The 19,901-nt window shown below is 44.9% G+C and overlaps 3 protein-coding genes across 16 annotated transcripts in view; 2 read left to right on the top strand and 1 right to left on the bottom strand.

The window, feature by feature from the left end:
- The window catches only part of LOC128252087 (serine/threonine-protein kinase Doa), a 36,126-nt gene extending 23,996 nt beyond the window's left edge, over positions 1 to 12,130 (top strand). For 6 of the 12 annotated variants that reach the window (XM_052979506.1, XM_052979503.1, XM_052979501.1 and 3 more), the window contains 9 exons: positions 8,719 to 8,794; positions 9,487 to 9,553; positions 9,613 to 9,726; positions 9,787 to 9,877; positions 9,943 to 10,113; positions 10,173 to 10,342; positions 10,431 to 10,544; positions 10,616 to 10,824; positions 10,892 to 12,130. In XM_052979506.1, coding sequence (XP_052835466.1) covers positions 8,719 to 8,794; positions 9,487 to 9,553; positions 9,613 to 9,726; positions 9,787 to 9,877; positions 9,943 to 10,113; positions 10,173 to 10,342; positions 10,431 to 10,544; positions 10,616 to 10,824; positions 10,892 to 11,019 — 1,140 coding nt within the window. In that variant the 3' untranslated portion in view covers positions 11,020 to 12,130. Of the gene's footprint in view, positions 1 to 6; positions 2,100 to 3,917; positions 4,447 to 5,495; positions 6,513 to 8,718; positions 8,795 to 9,486; positions 9,554 to 9,612; positions 9,727 to 9,786; positions 9,878 to 9,942; positions 10,114 to 10,172; positions 10,343 to 10,430; positions 10,545 to 10,615; positions 10,825 to 10,891 lie in introns of those variants that run through there. The other 6 variants (XM_052979511.1, XM_052979507.1, XM_052979504.1 and 3 more) reach the window with 4 other exon arrangements.
- A 662-nt stretch (positions 12,131 to 12,792) lies between these two features.
- Positions 12,793 to 14,978, top strand: LOC128266132 (prolyl 4-hydroxylase subunit alpha-2). Of its 3 annotated transcripts, XM_053002424.1 has the most exons (8): positions 12,793 to 12,955; positions 13,013 to 13,164; positions 13,213 to 13,363; positions 13,419 to 13,612; positions 13,670 to 14,178; positions 14,236 to 14,289; positions 14,545 to 14,710; positions 14,770 to 14,929. In XM_053002424.1, the coding sequence occupies exons 1-8, from the start codon at positions 12,837 to 12,839 to the stop codon at positions 14,826 to 14,828; spliced, it is 1,404 nt and encodes a 467-aa protein (XP_052858384.1). In that variant the 5' UTR covers positions 12,793 to 12,836; the 3' UTR covers positions 14,829 to 14,929. The 3 variants fall into 3 exon arrangements, with proteins under 3 accessions (XP_052858384.1, XP_052858383.1, XP_052858382.1); XM_053002423.1 differs by having other exon boundaries at positions 13,258 to 13,363; positions 14,545 to 14,978; XM_053002422.1 differs by having other exon boundaries at positions 14,545 to 14,978.
- A 363-nt stretch (positions 14,979 to 15,341) lies between these two features.
- The window catches only part of LOC128266134 (lachesin), a 47,807-nt gene continuing 43,247 nt past the window's right edge, over positions 15,342 to 19,901 (bottom strand). The window contains 11 exon segments of the mRNA XM_053002425.1: positions 15,342 to 15,480; positions 15,602 to 15,661; positions 15,779 to 15,927; positions 16,049 to 16,247; positions 16,578 to 16,706; positions 16,779 to 16,952; positions 17,011 to 17,117; positions 17,184 to 17,284; positions 17,386 to 17,462; positions 17,465 to 17,503; positions 17,577 to 18,037. Coding sequence (XP_052858385.1) covers positions 15,365 to 15,480; positions 15,602 to 15,661; positions 15,779 to 15,927; positions 16,049 to 16,247; positions 16,578 to 16,706; positions 16,779 to 16,952; positions 17,011 to 17,117; positions 17,184 to 17,284; positions 17,386 to 17,462; positions 17,465 to 17,503; positions 17,577 to 17,664 — 1,239 coding nt within the window. The 5' untranslated portion in view covers positions 17,665 to 18,037 and the 3' untranslated portion in view covers positions 15,342 to 15,364.

The raw sequence follows: 19,901 nt of genomic DNA, 5'->3' as shown, positions 1-19,901 counted from the left end.
GTAGATTCTATTCGTCAAACTTATTTTTGTCTTGTGTTCGTTTGTGTTCGTGTTGCACATGTGTTTGAAAAATATGCCCAAATGCCCACTAACAACATGCTACCGCTTCCAAAGAAAGTTTTCCCCAAAATAGCTGGCTGACTCATCGTTGTTGGGCTCCAAAAGGCCTCCGACGAAGACGATGATGACGAAGACGATGGCGATTGCCATTGCCCCCTTGGTTTCTGTTTCTCTAGTTGCCCTCGCTTTGCCACTTTGCTACTTTTTCGCTGGCCCCCAAGTTTGTACTTCCTGTGTACTTTCGGTGGCGTTTCAAGTGTGAAGCGTTCCCAAGAACAGAAACACATTATTGCTTACCTCCAACCTTACAAACGCGGTCCCCTTGGCGTCTGCACCGATCTCTTGGCCTCTTGGCAGGCTCTTGCACTTGTCGACATCGACAACATTGCACAATCGACCGAAGACTGCGGGAAATTCAATGTCAATTTCCTCAGCGGGACGAGCGCTATAAATAGTCTCTGGCTACTTAATTTATGTGTGTTTACTTGATTGCAGCGCTTAAAAATGTTGTATTTTTTATATTTTCTAACAGCTTCCAAGAATTTAATTTGTTTAAATAATTTAATGCCAAACTGCGACCTCAATGTAATTGTTTTAATAATTAAAAAACACTAAACAGCACGGAGTGGTTCAGCAGAAACGAATGTCTAAAAATATGTTACACCCAAGACCTGCTCTCGCGCTCTCCGACTGAAATGACTGATCGATCCGGAGACTGACTCGACTACTGAATACCCTCGCTCTAGGGAAACTCCTTATACCCTCGCCCTAAATTAAATCTTTTGATTGACTACAAGTATAACAACATTTTGCCATGTTCCGCAACGATAAGTGGCTATCATTTTTGGGGTTATTATCCCCCCATGATTAGGGTATACAGTCATACCTCAATTCATGACTCTTTTGCTGTTAGTTTTTTGGCTTCTTTCGGTCGCAGCAAACAATAATAGCAATGGCAACGGGAAGAGGCGCACACTCAGTTAGTTCAGCTCTCCCGCGGATCTTATGGCCGTGCTCTGTGCTCGGGCTTCTCGACACCGCCGATATTTTCAATCTTTATAATTAGTATTTGTGGCGTGCGCTTTCGTTCATGTTGCGCTGATTTCGGTTTGTTTGGCTTGTTTCGACCAATGCGCAGGCAATCGGGAGCGCGCTGTGAAATTGCCTGGGAAATCGGAAGGGAAACGAAATTCAAATCCATTATTGGATGGCTCTAAGTGCGTGAGAATGTGAACGAAAGGGGATTTAAAGTGCAGTTTTGATGGAACATCAAATTTGAATTTGTCGCAATGGCGGGGGCGACTGCAAGCTGCCTCTGTTGTGTGTGTCTATTTCCGTCGAAGCTGCCGAATCTCTTACAATTTCAATTATTTTTACACATAAATACGCTCTGTCTATACTAGATCTCTACGTACATATTGCCACTCCGAGAACGTACAATAAATACATTTCTATTTTATTTGTCTACAACAAAATCATGCTCCCAACAAATACCAGAAATCAGTACAATTAATGAAATAGACCAAGTCGGAAGAGCACGATCCTCCGTATCCGCCAAAAATTCAAACGGCGGCCAGAAACAATCCACCCACCCACAACCAGCCAGCCCCTCAAAGGCGTTAAGTATTATCCGATTGTCGTCATCGTCATAGCGAACGAGACCCACGCGAAAGCGACCGCAGAGGAGGAGATCCGAGATACGAAAAAGCCAAGAAATGGCCACATTTTTGAATCGTTTTCATCGTGAAAAAAGCGAAAAGATATTGCCAACAACGGCAGCGGCAGCGGCAACGGCAACGGCGGCGGCGGTCGGTGAAAATGGGGAAAACAGCTGACGCGGAGGCGGTACAGCGGCGTCCGCAGCGGCGGTACATGCGCAGCGCCACCGCCGCCAGCGTCACGCAGCTGCTCTCTGAAAGCTGCAACAGTCTGCTGCAGCGCTTTCGACGCAATCCAAGCGAACGACCCGATAATAAACAGCAGCAACATCAGCAGCAGCAACAGCAACAACAGCAACAACAGCAGCAACAACGCAATCGGTAATCGATGCAAAAGAAATCAAGCAAAAGATTTATAATTTATTTTTAATTTTGCGTGCCTTCTTTTACTTTCGTCGCCTTTCGTCAAACGAAAAACTCGGTCAAAACTCGCTCATTGCTTTTCCTTCCCTCTATTTTCATTTCCACTCGCCGCGGGATTTTATTCTCTGCCCGTGGCGTTGATTTAAGCAGAGTGGTCAGCGCGTAATTGCGAGTTTAGTTGCAGCGCGTCACTCCGCGGTCGAAAGTATCTCGCGATCGGATCATTTCTTCGTTTCGTATATTGCATTTCCCATCTCTCGGCCAACTGCCGCTTTTTGGCCATCGAGAAGAAGAAGGCCAATTATGTAAACGACGGTTCGAGTGCGTTTTGAATCGCGTTGAACTCAGCAGTTGAACTTCCAGTGGTAGTGCAGTGCGACGATCTTGAAAAGTGTGAAAATCTCTTCGTGTTGGCCATAAATCGTGAATGATTGCCAGGGGGGAAAAGATTTGAGTACTGCCTGCCTGCCTGCCTGTCTGCCTGCAGTCGAAATTTGATTTATCACTTTTGATTGCCAGTCATAAATCAAATAGAGCTGAACAGAGCTCCACAGGCAGTCTTATTTGCACTTAATGCCTCTAATTGTCAATCCTAAAGTGTCAGTAATCGCTTGGGTGTTTAATACCTTGAAAATACCTTAAAATGGAAGATAGTTGCTTTAAGACTTTGCTTTAAGGGGAAATCTGTCTACTTGCATTTCCAGAAAACCTCGGAATGTTTGCCCAAATTTACGTTTTCCTATAAGGCCAACCAAAGTTCAATATTTTCGCCAAAAAACTTTTGGTTGCACAAAAAAGCTTGTTTTCCCCCAAAAGCTTTCCCACAGCTGTCTGCATTCTCTGAGTGATTCTCTTTATTGGCTGAATTCCTCAAATTTCTCTTCAGCTGTCTGCGGGGAATACCAAATAAATTCTCTACTGCTACTTGATGTCTGCCGATTTCTTCCTCATTACGCATGATTATAAAGTATGCGATCTCTCTTTTTCGCTGGTCTTTGTTTAAATGCAATTGCTTCTTTATTATTTATATGCGAGCACGTTTAAAATAAAACGTAAAATGTTTCGCTTTGTTCTTTTCATTTCTTTTCCGCACAACCAGCAGCAGCAGCAGCAACAATTTTATTGTTCTTCTTGTTGACTTGTTGTTTTGTCGGCGAGAGTTCAAGGCTTTTTCCGCGAAGACTTTCGATCATTTCCCGGTTTTGCTGCTAACCTGACGGAAATATAAAAGTGTAATTGCACAAGTTACAAAGTGAAATGCATTCCGGTGAAGCGTGCGCTTCGCGTGCGTTTTAAATCGCCCAGCTGCTGGCAGACAAAAGAAGCATTCTCCCCTACGAAGCGAATCGCATCCAATATACTATCTCCCATACCGCCCATATCGCCCACTCGTCTACATTTGTTATTTGCTTGCTCTCCCGCTCGCGCTCGCACGCTGTCGTCCCCTCTCGCTCTGGCCAGTGCGCAATATTTTCACACTTTTCACAAAAATAAAAACGATTCCTCAATATTTTCTGGCTGCCGCCCGCAGCAGCATTATTTCCTTCATCTACTTCGGTCTTCGCCTCATCTGCCGTCGTCGCACGAATTTTCCGAAAAATTTTCCCAAGTTTTCCTCAGTTAAATTTTGGTCCGTGTCGTGGCAGCGCGTCCCGTCTGTCGTTCGTCGCGAACCGCGTGGATAAACGCATCCAGATCGACAAATAAGAACAAAAAAACAACCGAATCAAATACCCACCACCACAACTCATTGTTTTGTTGGGCTTCTCTTTCAAGTGCGGCAGCCATAGCCGAGGATCCCAAAGACTCCGATCCCAGACGCAGCCACTCCAGGACCCCAACGAATGACAGCAATAATAATAATAATAATAATAATAGTAAAGGAAAAGGTGGATCCAGTAATCAGAGCCAAAAGCAGAGCAAACGTCGCCGCAGTTCGGACAAATCTTCGACCAGCCGGAGACATCCGGAAGGGGAAAGGGAGCGGGAAAGGGAGCGGGAAAGGGAGCGGGAAAGGGAACGGGATAGGGATCGAGATAGGGAACGAGATCGCGATCGCGAAATGGGCGATCGCCACAGACGCTACTATGCTGGCGGAGGCCTGGGAAGCACCACAGGATTGGGCTACCATCCCAGCAGCAGCGGGAGCAGCAGCAGTGCCGCCCTGATGGGTCGCTACCAGAAGAGCTCCACCACAGCCAACGCCCTGGACAGACTGCGCACCCACTTGAGTCCCGTGGGCGGCTACTATAAGCCACTCATACGAGGATTGGGAGGCGGGAGGCGTGACCGCGACCTGGACGATGTTAGTATCTTTCAAACCAAACAATGCCAGCCAAAAATACGAGCGGTGTGCAAACCAACGGAGACTCAGAACCAGAACCAGAAACAGACCCATACCCAGATTGAGATCCCAAAATGAGTCACTGCCTGGGTATTTCATTTTGGAGACCGAAAGAAATCATCTCACCTGTCACCTGTGAGTCAGCGAAAGAGTGAATGTGACTGCCCTAGATGTGTGACATCTCTGATGGTCGAAACGGGGAAATATGCGCAATTAAAGGTGGTGTATATGCATATATACCTATATGTTTGCCCAAACAGTGGTGCACTAAGGCTACCCGGCTACCCCTATTGCCACATACAATACTAAATGCCTATAGAAAGTTTCTTCCTACACAGCTATATGTGCAGATATTATATTAGGGGCCCACACGGGCGCGTTTTATAGCGCTGCTTCGCTTCTATATGTTCATTCTATATCTTCTATAGCTTCATTCTTGCCGTGTGCGTTTACGTTTTCGAAATTTATTTTCGATTCCAACATCTCGGCGCTTTTCTCTATTCCGCTATATTTGTATCTCTCTGTACGCCACAGATGTGTATAAAGCTATTCACGATATTCTGCCGTTTTATATATAAACTTTGAAGGTCGTCGCGCCGTGGACTTTTTTGTTTAGATTTCGCTAGGCATTCTAAATAAAAATAAAGGGTATCCCCCCGCTGACTATACCTCTCCCTCCGAAAGGCCGAAAATATATGGAGAAAGCCGGATAGAGTGGATAGCGTAGAGTGGCTTTAATGGTAGTGAAACTGTGCGAAATGAAAAGGCCCAAGCACCCCATCACCCCATAATTAGCCACTGTCGAAAAGGCCATTTAAATGGGTCTAAGTCTGGGCTTGGGTCTCGGTCTCGGGGCCTTCTTCTTTCGTGGAGCGTAAAGAGTTTTACGCCTGTTACCTGTTACCTGTTACCGTTGGTTTCACACGAGCGCCGCTTTTGAGCACTTTCCCTCTCCATTAAACCCTGAATCTTCTTCTAAATCATCCAAACCGAATCGTCTGGTTTCTCAGCGACGAGATCTGCTCTTGGACAAGGACAGAACGCCCACCACCTCAGCAATCGCCGCCGGAGGCAAGCAGTCTGCCATTTCGCGGCTGGAGAACAAATACTCGGACATCTTGGAGCGAGCGGCCGGAAGGCGGCGCCATGAGGAGGATCGTGACAAGACGCTGGAGCCGGACGACTATGGCGCCAGTGGCAGTGGCGGACTGCTCCGCTCGGCCACAACCCACCAGCTGGGCAAGCCGAAGCTCTCCTCCAGCTCCTTTAACGCTGCGGATCGCAAAGAGCGCACTCCGTACCGAACTCGAGCTCAAAGGCAACGCTACATGGCCGAGTCCAACGACAGTGGCTATCTGACCAGCGGCAATCGATTGCTGGACGAGAACTACCCCGTCGACTATGGCCAGCGATACGATTACCATGATGCTCTGCGTCTGGGCGGAGCATCAGGCTATCCGTCCAGTCGCTATGGCCGAAGAGGCGGTGAGGACGAAGCCCTGTCGCCGCGCTCCACAAGGGCGTATGGCAGAACCAAAACCAACGAAAGCCTTCTGGCCGCCGAAATCCTGGACAGCAGTCGTAATGCTGCCGGACCCGCTGAAGATCGTCCCCTGAACTCGAGGAGCCGCTTCGCCCATCGACGCAGGGAGCAGCCACCGCCGGAACTCACGGCCGAAGAGCGGGAAATCCTCGCCGACGATCGCTCCTCCGAGGACAATGCCGCCATTCTGATGCTGCTGCGCGAGGACAATCAGTTCCTGGAGGCCAAGAAGTTTGAGGAGCGCATGCGCAAGCGTCGCGAGCTCAGGGATCGCGTCAAGCGCATGGAGGAGGCGGCCGAGGAGGCCAAGAAGACTGAAGCGGCAGTGGCAGCGGCCGAAGCAGAGGCCGCTGCCCTCGAGGAGGAGGCCAAAAGGGCCAAGGAGGCAGCTGCGGCAGCGGCAACTGCAGCGGCATCATTGGCAGCAGCAAAAGCGGAACCGCCGCCGCTTGAGGCGCCCAAGAAGAAGTCACGCAGCAAAAAAGTAACTAGAGATGGTAGCGATGGCAGTAGTGGCTCCTCCGAGAGCGCCTCGGGCAGTAGCTCCTCCGAGGAGGCGGATACAGAAACCGAGACCGATTCGGCTGTGCCGCCCGTTGTGCAACTAACCCACACAGCAGACAACACAGCCCCACAGACACAGATCCCATCTGTCAATGGCAGTACCACCCCCTCCAGTACAACCACCATCACCAGCACCTCATCCACTAGTACTTCCGCTCTCTCTAACCACACAACGGCAGCAGCGACTGGCACTCTCCTCCGCCGGCACCACCAACAAGAGCCGCTTTTTGCCCCACTCAGATCGCAACAACAATGACCTGGCCAAGTACAAGCCCAGCAGCCAGCTGATGCACTCCTCCAGCTCCGGGGCCCTGGCCTTCGGCGGCATCGGCGCTCGACTGGCGGCTGCCGATGCGCGGCGTCAGCAGCAGCGGTATCAGGGCGCCAGTTCACGTACCGCCGCCGTGCTCAGCGAGTTTGATCGCTACAAACCGGGATTGAGCTCGGGGGCGGGCTCCGGGTCGAGCTATCTCCACGACTCGTACAGCGGGAGTAGCAGGCGTTCCAATGCCTTGGGTGGCAGCTCGCTGTACCCTCAGAGATCGCAGCTAGATGCCTACCAGCAGCATCATCAGCAGCAGCAGCAGTCGTCGTCGTCGTCGTCGTCGTCCTCCTACCTGCAGCAGCATGACCATTACCTGCTGGCCAAGAGCGCCACCTCGTCGGCACTGTTCAACAGGTCACGCATTCCAAAGACACTCTCGACCTTTGTAAGCAAAATGCCACCCCACCACCTCCTGGGGATGGATGATTCGTTAGCAGCTTGAGCTTTGTTGGCGCCGCCTCTTCTAACTGCAACTGCAACTGTCCATTGACCACAAAACCACCCAGTCCAACCCACCCCCTTCTCAAGACGCCCCATCTGCAGTCTACGCCCCCCAGACAGACAGTCGACAAACTACAGAAAAAGCTAACAGCACTGCGGATTTTATTCCATATTGACTAACAGATACAATTGTTGATCTCCTGCCTGCGCGTTTTGCATGCGATTTTGACACTAAAACTAGGAAAATTATGTAAGATATCCTCTGACCATTGACTTTTACAACAAAAAACCTACTTTATTTGTTCTTTTACCATTTTACATCTACGAAATATTACCAAAAAAAAAAAAAAAGAAAAGAAAAGCTATTAATGTTATTACTAAGCGAAAAGCATTTCATTGTTTGTTGTTTTTTTTATTGCCCAATATACAACAGCACAGCTATTGGTGCATTTCCTACACATATATATATAAATATATATATATATATATATATAATACGTTTTATATGCCATTTTCGATATTTACCTATATGCCATTTATATATGATATTGTTTGTACATGTTTTGATATTAACCATTTTTGTAAACACAAATCTCAAAAATTTGTCCGAACTAATTTTCTTATCGAACAAACGAAACGTATTTTTCTCGTGTTTTTTCTGAATATGATGATGAAAATCACAATGATGATGATGATGATGGGTTGATGATGATGATGTACATACACACAACTTGATGGGGATGATGAAATGATGATGATGATGTTGGTTGGTTTACGGGCTATCTGCGGCTAACTTTTAAACGGAATGCGATTGCTTTCGGTGCCAACGTGGGATCGGGATCGTTCGGATGTGATGACCTTTTGATTGCCCTGACCTGCCGATGGCCTCGACCCCTGGAACACCGATTGAACCCCCTGGAAAAAATATAAATTTTTGTTTCTTTTTTCTCTTTCTTTTTTGTTTCTTTTTCTCTCTTTCAAATTACATACTTTTACCACACACGCACACACGCACCTTTTGTGTACGTCTGTAACTACTGCCATCAACAACAACAACAACCACGCCCCCCCAACTTCTACAACAATCTCGCTCGCAATTTCTCCGCTCGCCGTTTCGCTCGCAACCACCGCCCACCTTCTTTCGCCAACGGATCGAATGCACCACCCGCAACGCAATCGCAATCGCAATCGTCGCCACCCACCGCAACCACCCACCCCACTCCCTGCAACATTGGCAACGGCAACGGCAACAACTGCAAACTGCACACTGCAACCACCCTACTACGGCCGTCGATCGCTTCGCTCCGCTCCAATCTGAACCGATCCGATCCGATCCGATCCCGATCGATTGCTCGAACAGACAGCAAAGCCCGTCATTCAAGATGATGCTGATGGTCACTTAATTTACCACACCGGAGACATTCTCCATCACAGATGTTCGTGACAATTTTTGGTTTTTAATTTTTCCATACTTATGTTTAGACTACAAATCAGAAAACTTAAAAAAAAAAAAGCAAAAAAAAAAAAGTGAAGAAAAAATAATGAGAGGCAAAAGCCACCAGTCACACACTACTTCTCTCTTCTTCTTATAACTCTCTTTTTAGTTTACAAAATATTTCCAAGTTTTCTTTATTATTTCTTAATTATCTCACAACAAGACCAAAATCGCGTCGCGTGCAATCGGGAAATTAAGACAATTTTGAACGAAAAAAAAAGAGAGAAGGATACAACAACAATTGAAAATTTTCACACAATCTTCTTCGTCACTCTCGCGAATATCGTTTCGACTTCCGAAATTTGTCTTTGACGACTCTAAGTTTAACTTTTTACCGGCCACACAATTTCCCCCAAACCACGAATTTCAACTGGGAAGTTTTCACACCATAAAACCGAACACGAACTTTGTCGCCATAATTAACGAAATAATATTGAAAATACAAACCTCTTTCCGTACACACTCAGCTTAGAGTCCAAATTAGTAATTTGCCCAGCCCTCATCAAATATTTAGTAATAGCTACAGGTTTAGCATTAGAACCAGAAAAATAAAACAGACAGCTAACGTTTAACACTCTTGAAAGTCTTGCCCGAAACCCAACTACAACTTGCTATCCTTTTCCCGAATTTCAGATAAGATCATGGCCACACTGGGCGAGGGAACTTTCGGACGTGTGGTCAAGGTCAAAGACATGGAGCGGTAAGTTCCTCTAATTGCAAATCTATTGAGGCCTTATAAAAATCTTTCGATTGTTTTAGTGATTACTGCATGGCCTTAAAGATCATTAAGAACGTGGAAAAGTACCGTGAAGCTGCCAAGCTAGAGATAAATGCCTTGGAAAAGATTGCCCAAAAGGATCCGCATTGCGATCAGTAAGCTTTCAAATCTACTTTCTATAATCTCAGTACTAAACATTATTCTAACCATTCCAGTTTGTGCGTGAAAATGATTGACTGGTTTGATTATCATGGACACATGTGTATAGTCTTTGAAATGTTGGGGCTTAGTGTTTTCGATTTTTTGGTAAGTATTGGCTTTGGTTCTTAAATGGCTTTTGTTTATTTACGTTTTTTCTTAAACTATTACAGCGTGAGAACAACTATGAGCCATACTCGCTGGACCAAGTGCGCCACATGGCCTACCAATTATGCTACTCTGTGAAATTTCTTCATGACAATCGTTTAACGCACACAGATCTCAAGCCGGAGAACATACTCTTCGTCGATTCGGATTATACTGCTCACTATAATCATAAGATTGTAAGTACGGCCAGAAAAGTGATGTAGTATCCAGACTTATGCGCTCTCTTAACTCACAGAACCGCGAGGTGCGCCGCGTCAAGAACACGGACGTTCGTCTCATTGACTTTGGGTCGGCCACCTTCGACCACGAGCACCACAGCACAATTGTCTCGACGCGACATTATCGCGCGCCCGAGGTCATACTGGAGCTGGGGTGGTCACAGCCATGTGATGTTTGGTCAATTGGGTAAGAATTGTATTGCCGGATGGCCGGATGGCCGGATTACCTTTTCATTTATGCACATATCAAATGATCGTTGAAATTTCGCCAACAGCTGCATCTTGTTCGAACTATATCTGGGCATCACGCTCTTCCAAACGCACGACAACCGCGAGCACCTGGCCATGATGGAGCGAATCTTGGGGCAAATACCATATCGCATGGCACGGTAATACAATGCAGCTCAAGCTTTTATTTCCCAAGGCGCAGTTCCCTTCACCGAAATCGTTTAACGTTTAGCAATCACACTCTTTATAGCAAAACCAAAACAAAGTACTTCTACCACGGTAAGTTGGATTGGGATGAGAAGTCCAGTGCCGGTCGCTACGTCCGCGATCACTGCAAGCCGTTGTTCCTGTGCCAGCTGAGCGACAGCGAGGACCACTGTGAGCTCTTCAGTCTGATCAAGAAGATGCTGGAGTACGAGCCCTCGTCCCGCATCACGTTAGGTAAGCAGTTGCACCGCAAACTGGATGACCAAATACCATGCTAATTAACATCATTGTTTTGTTCCAGGTGAAGCCCTGCGGCATCCGTTCTTCGACAGGCTGCCACCGCACCATCGAGTGGGTGAGGTGAGCAACAAGCAGCCACTATCGTCGGGCAGCAGCAGCCGCGAGCGCTCGCACAGCCTCTCCAGATGAGAATTACAGCGATTTGGTTATTGTTGACAGACGGCGCTTGTCAAGCACCCACTCATGCAAGCATACACTCAAAGCAGTCGTCCAGCAACGGATTGCACCAGCCTCGTAGGGTAGACCAGCAACTTTACGGCAGAACCCTATTTTAAGTGCTAAAGTCTTTTATTCTAAATTTTTTTGAACTTGACTTGTATAGATGTTTATTATACAAAAATCCATTGATCCCATATTGATCCCATATTGATCCAGTGTTTCCCAATATTTCCCAATATTTCGCGCACATGTTGCTGTGCATCATTTAGAGCTGTGTAGCGCTACGCTTGCGCTTTGTGCATTGTACCATACCCGCAAACGGTGTTTTGTTCTGTTATGATAACCAAATCGTGTATAATATTGATAGTGCGGTGCGTCCTCCCAGCACTTGAATCTATTTGTAAATGTCCTGACTTGTGCACACCACCCACATCCACATCCCGAGGTAGAGGAGACAAAATGAACCGACTGCAAGAACCGATTAATGGAATATACAAATGTAGTTGTAAAATAAGAAAGTCGCTCGCTCACACGCTAGTTGAAATGCATCCCCATATGTACACTGTCATTGCAATGGCAGCCGACTAATTTGTAATTAATACACCATTTCGAGAGCGTGAACTGTAAGCTAATGCAAGCCATTATGTACACCGCCCACGAGTGTACGGATAATTGTAAATGTAAGGAGCAATTGTTATGCCGCCCTGTGTACACTTCAGCGATCGCAGCGCATTTTGTGTAAATTCAGTAGCAGCCCAGAGTCATCTCTCTTAGAATACGTTTTGAAATGTGTAGACCCATCGCCGGCCTGTTTTGTTCGTTTTCGTTTTTAATCGAATATCGAAAGATCAACCCATTCACATATTGCTACACACATACACACATCGTATGAGCCCCATAGTATATTTAAATATACTATACATACTTAATTCAAATGATTGTGAGTTAGTTTAATATTACATAAATATTAATTATAAATTACATTATTTGCAATTTAACCCGATCAACCAGCATATAAGATAAAAAAAAAACAATATTGTCAAGTTATTAAAAATTGAAATAAATCTTAAATAAAAAAGAATTTACTTTGTTTTTGATTTAAAAGAGTATATCAGCCAAGAAAATGGGGTTTAAGTGCTTTGGCAAGTCTTTTTCTGGATATTAGAAGGGGATGGGGTTACATCATGAAAAAAGTATCTTAACAAAAGGCAATGTGAATCTATTAAATTTTGTAGCATATAATATTGGAGTTAACTCTAATTTCTGTAGCTCAACATTTATGGAATACTTTTGGGGTTCCGTTCGGACAAAAAAAATGGGACAGTGATGCTCATCTGAGAATTCAAGTGTGTTCTTTCATAGGAATGTTTTTAATTATTTACATTTTTATATAACCTATAGGGATGCATATTCACTGATATAACAGAATTTCAAAAACCAACAAATCGGTTGAAGAAGGTCTAATCAGCAAATAAATGGTAGAATCTCTTTTGCTATTTGAATTTAAAAATAAAGAAAATAATGAAATTATAATTTGAATTTCTTTATTGTTGTCAAATAGTATGATTTTGCTGGAATTTCAATTTCACGAATATAAACAAAAATAATTTTTTTTTTAAACAAATAACTAAGATTTTTTTGTACCTGCTAACTTATATCACCTAAGCTAATTGTAATTTCATGGGTTGGTATGTGCACGTTAAAGCTCTTTGGGACGTTTACATTTAGTCATCATGATGAACCTTTGCTGGCCGATTTTCTTTCTCGGAGTGGCGACTGCTGTAGACATGCATTTTGCCACATCGACACGTGAAATGGCACCCCTGGTACAAGTAGAGGACGCATTAATAGGTTACATGCGTCAATATGCGAGGGAATTGCAGCTCAAAGTAGACACGATGAGGATGTCGGTTATTTGCTCACACTACCTAAAATAAATTTAAGCATGGATCCATTTTTATAGTTTCCAAAAAGAATGGGCCACCAGAAGACAGCAAGGGCCTGCAGATCCCACCACCTATGTGGCCAATCCCCTGATAAGTTTTCCTCTAATGCGACGAATGTACACAGACGCTCCAAAGTTGCTAGAGTTTGCTCGAGAGGAGATGGGACAGGGTAAGTATATAAGTGTATATTTTAAAAAATAATAATGTTTTCTGGCAGGCCCCCTTCAAAAGTTTTTGGACAATGATTTAACTAGTATTTCAGCACTGGACATTAAAATGGCTGCAACCGGTTTCATCCGCTTTCGGGACGTTTACGATTTAGATGAAAGCGAAGTGGCCAATGGAAAACTACATGGTACACAGTACAAGTGAGTTTTATAAAATCAAATCCAATCAAATTATCCAGTTTTCATCCATAAATAGCTCAAGGCTGAGTGCGGCAGATTGCCTCGCTTTGGGCACTCATTTAGAGAGTCTGCAGAAAGGTAAACAGGCGTGCAAATGGCTAAGACTTGCTCTTGAGCAGTATGAAGATCACATGGATCCTGTAAACAGGTTACTTCAATCAAGTCGTTCTCAAATCTATGAAAAATTAGGACTAACTTTGCTTTCTATGCGTAAGTCAATAGAAAAACAATGCCACTCTTTAACATTAAAGTGGTTTATTTCTATAGATGACTTGCCAGCCAGTCAAACTGCCTTAAGGAAGTCAATAGAGTGGGCTTCCAAGGATGATAGTACTAGTCTGGCCAAACATTTGGTCGATAACTTAGCTCACATGCTTGTGCATGTGGACAACTGTCGTGGGAAGAACCCCCTTCCGAGGAACTCTTCTCTTCGTTGTCGTTACTTTTCAGAAGGCTCACCATTTCTTCGCCTGGCCCCTATGAAGCTTGAACAGCTTAACCTCGAGCCTTTCATTGGCCTCTATCACGAGGTTGTGTCGAGAGAAGAGCAGCAGGATTTAATGTATCTTACACGATCGAGGTTAGAGCACAGACAGGTAGATCGCTCTAGCGCTGAGGCCGAAGTAGCGGCAAATGCCTCTGATCATGTAAAGCGACTTCACCGGAGGATTGAGGATATGACTGGTCTTGATTTAAAAGATAGCGAGCCGCTAACAGTCTTTAATTATGGCATTGGAGGCCAGCAATTCATCCACATGGACTGCGAACAGCCCAAGGTAAGTATAGTTTATAATTTACCCCATCTGCTTAATGTACAAAATATATTTTTCTAGGAATTTATTGAACCTTTCATTAAAGAATATCGCACCGCCACTGTGCAGCTCTATGTAAGTTTTGTTATCTCTTACCTTAACCTTTAAAACAAAAAATCAGAAGAATAGAAATAGTTAATGAATTTAAAATTATTTCTTGAAGTGGTGGTTTTTTATAACCACCAAAAAGAAAATGTTAGCCAAACGACATAAGAAGCTTAAAATCGCAAGCATTTAGCTTTAGACGTAAATAGCATTAGCATCTTTAGCATTAGCCAGTTTTCACTAGCTGCAGGCAATTAAATTAATCAAAAATCTAAATTTTCCCAGCTAAGTGATGTGGAGATGGGCGGTTATGCTTCTTTTCCCGATCTGAAAATTGGCTTTAAACCAAAAAGTGGCTCTGCATTGGTTTGGCACAACATCGACAACTCTGGGAATTGCGACATTCGAAGTTTAAATGCCATCTGCCCGGTGCTCCTTGGAACGCGGTGGGGTAAGTCAATAAAGTCACTCATCGATTCTTTTCTCCTCTACTTACCATCCGGAAAACAGTGGCCAGAAAAGGGATCAGTGGGTCGGGCCAGTGGCGCAGGAAACCCTGTCGGAAGTGAAGGAAAAGCGGTTTTCCATTCAGTTTTTTTTTTCCACTTTTGCGATAATTTATTCAATAATTTTGTCGTTATTTATATTATGATAATAAATTTTATGCACTATTTTATAGTATTCATATTTAATTTATATGCAATGTAACATTATTTGGGGCAGGGAAAAATGGTAGGGCTTGGCATCCAATTGTCCACTTTTGATATCCTCGTTAGATTTATTAGTGGGCGGGCAGCGGGGAGTGGATTGTGGGCTGTGGGAGTTCTCAAAGGGTTGGGGGGCTGCGCGGGTGGGAACAACGCGTTTCCTGATACGTATGCAAATGATATTTGAGGCAGCGGGAGGCGCCTCCGGCAATATGTATGTGGGCGTGGGCGGCCAGGGTTCAATAAGTGGGAGATGGTATGGGTATGGTATGGTAGTCGGAACCGGAAACGGAAACGAACAACAAGGACGCAGGCGAGAGAACGAGATGTCGATGTCGGTGTCCGAGGGAATCTGTAGGAATACTTGATTGCCGGCTCTGCTTCTCTCAGTTTTGATATCACGCTCCCCCGGCTCTCAGTTTCAGCCTCATCCACAGAAGCATCAGCATGGCGAGCAGGGGCTGCCACGTCCTTCGGTTGCTCCTGGCCGCATTTCGAGCCGCCTCCTCGAGACCTGTGGTATGGATAAAGAGAATTGTACAACATAGCTTATAAAACCTTCAATTCATTTCTTTTAAATATTTTAATATTTCACAATTCGTTTGCATTGGGGTTTTTCCCGCCATAATACTCACCTCCGATGTAGTTCAGATGATCATCGTTGCTGGCGGAGGCGCCCGGATGAAGCTTGATTTCTGCAATACAAAACCCACGCGCCAGAGAACAAAAAAAAAAAAAAAAAACAATGGACAAACAAAACAAATTAAAACCTGCTAGCGAGAGATGGCGGAACAGAGATTGCGTATACGCACCGTATAACCGCAATGTGCCCTCGGCACGGCCCAGCGAGTTTGTGCTGACGCAGTGATAGGTGCCCACATCGGAGGGCGAGAAGGAACGCACCACCAGCAGCATGACGCCCCGATAGCCATCGCGCCGCTCCGTTATCCCGTACTTGGGCCTGCATTGGATATGGGTCCAAAATGGCAGCGAAATGACAAGAAGGGAAAGGAATGGAATGGAATGGTTTCGAGATGGATATGTATCACTGATGTCTGGCGGCCGGAATTCCCCGAACTTACCCGTCGAGCAGCATTTCGGGGCCCGGCGAGCCGGACTCCAGGCTGGCCGTGGATACGCTGGCGAAACCGTTGGACGTCCGCGCTCCCTTCAGCCAATAGGAGACGGGCGAGGGCGAGGCCTCCACCTGGCATTCCAGCTGCACATCGGAGCCCAAGGGCGTGCCCAGCAGTTGGCTGGGGGCCCTCACCATCGGGGCAACTGTGGAGTCGAATGGTGAGTGCGTGATTGAGTTGAAATTCCATTGATTTCAGAACAAAAGCATAAATAAATATATTTGTATTTCTTATTTTCGTGAGAATGTTTACTGGTTCAGCACACAGACTTTAAATTTGTTTAAATCTTTAATCCTCTTTAAACAAAGAAAAGTGAATTAAAGTTAATGAATTTTAAATTAAAATTGTTCACTTATTGAACAAAAAAGTCTAACTAATCAACGTATCGTGAACTTTGTTCTAGTTATTTGTCTCTATGGATGCATTTCCTTTTAAGCTTATATTTTATTAATCAAGTAAATATTTGATAACTCACATTGCACACTCAGCGAAACTCGTTTGCTGACAGCAGGTGGTACATCGTTGGAGGCTATGCATAAGTAAGCGCCCATCTGACGCCTTTCCAGACGAAGCAGCCTCAGCGAGGATCCATTGTAGGATTCCACTATACAAACGGATATGATAGAAAACTCTTTTAGCCTTTTTGTTAATTATATAGCAGGGAATGTACGACTACCTTTCATGAGCTCTCGACTGCCTGGCTTGCGAATGAGAATCATTTCGCCATCTTCCCTGCGCCAGATGACTCGCGGCTGGGGATTCCCCGTTGCCTTGCAGGTCAGCGTGGCATCCTCGCCTTCCTGCACGGCCAGATCGGCGGAGGACTCCTCGTTTATGATATCCGGTGGCACTATTAAAATAATATGGGTATCATAAGTTAAGGAACCATCAAAGTAAACAAGACTTACCTTGCACATCGATGCAGCCCACTTGTTTCTTCATGGGACTCGTGTTTATTTGGCACATATAACAGCCCCGATCACTTTCACGCAGTTTGCTGATCTTTAGTTTCCAACTTATTGTTCAGAAAGTTAACCTTATGTTAAAAAGAAACTAAACTATACTTTTTGTTTAAACTCACGTATGCATATCCTGGTGCATGACGCTGATTCTCGCATTGTGGGTGACCACGCGACCTTGAAGAGCCAATACCGTCTGATCGGATGCTCTCAGCCAGCCCACCTGTTGTAAGCAAAGTGTTTGTTTAATAAAATATTTTTTTTTTAATTCAGTTTTGATTTTTAAAGATCCGATTATCGGCTTGTGAAACAACAATAGCTCACCTTATTCTTGCCCAGATTCCGCACCGAGCAGGCCAGGATGGCCTCGCGTCCTGCCGGATATGTGACGTTGTTGATAACCCTATGAACTCCGGATCGGGATCCAGCTGGGAATTGCTCTCTGCGAATGGAATGCCATCGGCTGTAGTAGGGGGACCCCCTGCTCGCAATTAAATCGCCCCCTGCACACTTACCGTGATGCTGGTTCTGGGTCGAGCCACTGCCGCATTTTGTGGCCATTATCAGGATGACAAACAGCGTCGATTGCAGCAGCTTCTCCATATTGTTGTTATTTGTGCTGTTGTTGTTGTTGTTGTTGTCGTTGTTGTCGTTGTTGGCGGAGTGGTCGCTGTTGTTGCTGCTGCTGAAACTGCTGTTGCGGTTCTTTTATTTGCTGCAGCAGCTGCTTCTCTTGGCACTCTTTGTTTTCCTATTATTTTATGGGTATTTTAGTTGCTAGTTTTTTTCTGTGGGGGTCTCGTGGCAATTTCTATTTCTATTTGCATTTGCATTTGCATTTGAATTTGAATTTGAATGCGAATTCCTATTTCAATTCCGATTCCGATTGCGAATTCTATTTACCGCGTGTTTGTGCCAATTGGGCTTTGATTTTCAGTTGGTACGCTACACGTCCCACTGCCACGCCCATTGACATCTGCAAGTAAACAAGAAACGCGAGCAAAACATCAGCATCACAGTTCCAGTTTGAAGCGGAATCATCGGTTTAAATTTATATCGCGATAAAGCGAAAAAAGCGAAGAATCAAGCACAAAAGGCTGTTCAATTTGAGTGCTCTTAAACGGGGGAGTGGTGGTGGAGGGGGTGGTCTGCATTGGGCGGTGGGCGCTAAAAAGGGGGAGGGGAAGGGCCTTCCATCGCTAACTTGATTATCAAGCGTTGCAACAAATTTGACGTTGCCTGCTTTTAGGGGCATCCAATATGGCTGCCGGGCAAGCTCAATCTCACCAACACAGCTATGCAGTACACTGAAGAAAATCCAAATTTGAATTTAAAAAATAGTATAAGGAAGCCACATAAAATATTGTTGGATTCCTATCAGCTTAAATTTATATTATTCACATCAATGTGCGGATTTAAAATTTGCAGTTATTAATTTAACATACTTCTTATATATATTAATAAATCAGAAAGATAATACATTTTCATTCGCACTTTATTTATTTCAGTGCACCACCCTCTTTTGCCACCAATTTGGAAACCCTGGCTCAGCCCCGACACAAAGTAAAAGGCAAATGCAATTTTCAACACAAACAAAAATTTATGGCTCGGCAGCATCCTTGGTCCATCCAGCAGTCAGGATGCTGCAGGATGCAGAAGTTGCAATAAAAGAAGGCTCCGCGATTTTGGGTGGGCGTGAAAAAAGCGGTTTAAAAGGCGAAAGGTGCAAAATATGAATGTAAATATTAAAAAAGTTTCGAGGCGCACAAACTAACGAGGTGTTCGCTCATTTGCCGTGGCAAACCCGCCGAACCCGCCACAAACTCTGATCTCCAGCACCAGCTCCGCCACCCTTTGAGTCAGCTCCTCCAGCGCCTCCTGCTCCTCCTGCTCCTCCAGCGCCTTCTGCTCCCCGACAACCCATATCCTGCCCACCTGCCGCATCGGCATGCGCTGTAATTTAATTCCAGTGTGAAATTGAGCGCTCTCCTAATAGTGAATTTGCACTAAACCAGTTAGCAAGTCGCCGGGGCGATGTCTTGCAAACTTCTGACGAGGTGTCAATGCGATGCCACGCGAACTGGGAGCTGGAACACTCAGTGATGGGAGCTTGCTTCCGGGTTCCGCCCTCACCGTCTCACAACTCCAAACTCCCAACTCCGTTGAAGTTCGGCTTGGCGCGACATTCAAAAAGCGGAAATGTGATTTACTTATTAAATTAGAGTTTCAGAATGTTGCAGGAGGGGAAGTTTTCTTGGAGTGGGATGTGGGATGCACTCGAGCTTGCAGCAGGTAAAACTTGCCACGGGGTTTGAGGGTCGTTAAGGGACAAAGGGCATGGGGAATCAATCTGCCTTTCAGCTAAGTGGATTAACTTACGGTTATTAAATTTAATTGTTTCCCCAGTCCGTTGTGCCAGCTGCATTATTATTTCTTTTGTGTGGACACTTCAATGGCATGAGTGTTCAGCCATCTGCATTGATTTTCTAAATTTACATATCAGGCCTAAAATCTATGCAGATTTATTGACTTCCCTTACAACTAAATGTTATTAAATTTGAATTAATAACTGCACATGTCAGCATTTCCTTTTCCAAATGTACACTTCCTTTTTAGGTAGTTTTTGTTTTATGAAAAGTCAAATATATTTTGGTGAATTATCGAAGCAAAATACTATTATTTGCATGCAAATTACTCTCACAAATATACAAAAATATGTGATCAAAAAGGCTTAAGTTTACAATGGATTTATTGTCTTTTATATAGAGGTAGACGTAAACGTGAATCAAGAAATTCTTAAATTATTAATTACAAACTGATCTTGTTTGTCGCCTTTCCTT

The sequence above is a fragment of the Drosophila gunungcola genome, chromosome 3R (genome assembly GCF_025200985.1).
Source record: "Drosophila gunungcola strain Sukarami chromosome 3R, Dgunungcola_SK_2, whole genome shotgun sequence".
Classification (NCBI taxonomy): domain Eukaryota; kingdom Metazoa; phylum Arthropoda; class Insecta; order Diptera; family Drosophilidae; genus Drosophila; species Drosophila gunungcola.
Note: the sequence above shows the minus strand (reverse complement) of the source record. Positions and strands in the feature narration are given on the sequence as shown.

Coding starts and splice junctions, on each gene's coding strand:
- LOC128266132 (XM_053002422.1), top strand. CDS start 12,837: ATGCATTTTGCCACATCGACACGTGAAATGGCACCCCTGGTACAAGTA. Junction 12,956..13,012: donor AAAGTAGACACGATGAGGAT/GTCGGTTATTTG, acceptor CCATTTTTATAG/TTTCCAAAAAGAATGGGCCA. Junction 13,364..13,418: donor CTACATGGTACACAGTACAA/GTGAGTTTTATA, acceptor ATCCATAAATAG/CTCAAGGCTGAGTGCGGCAG.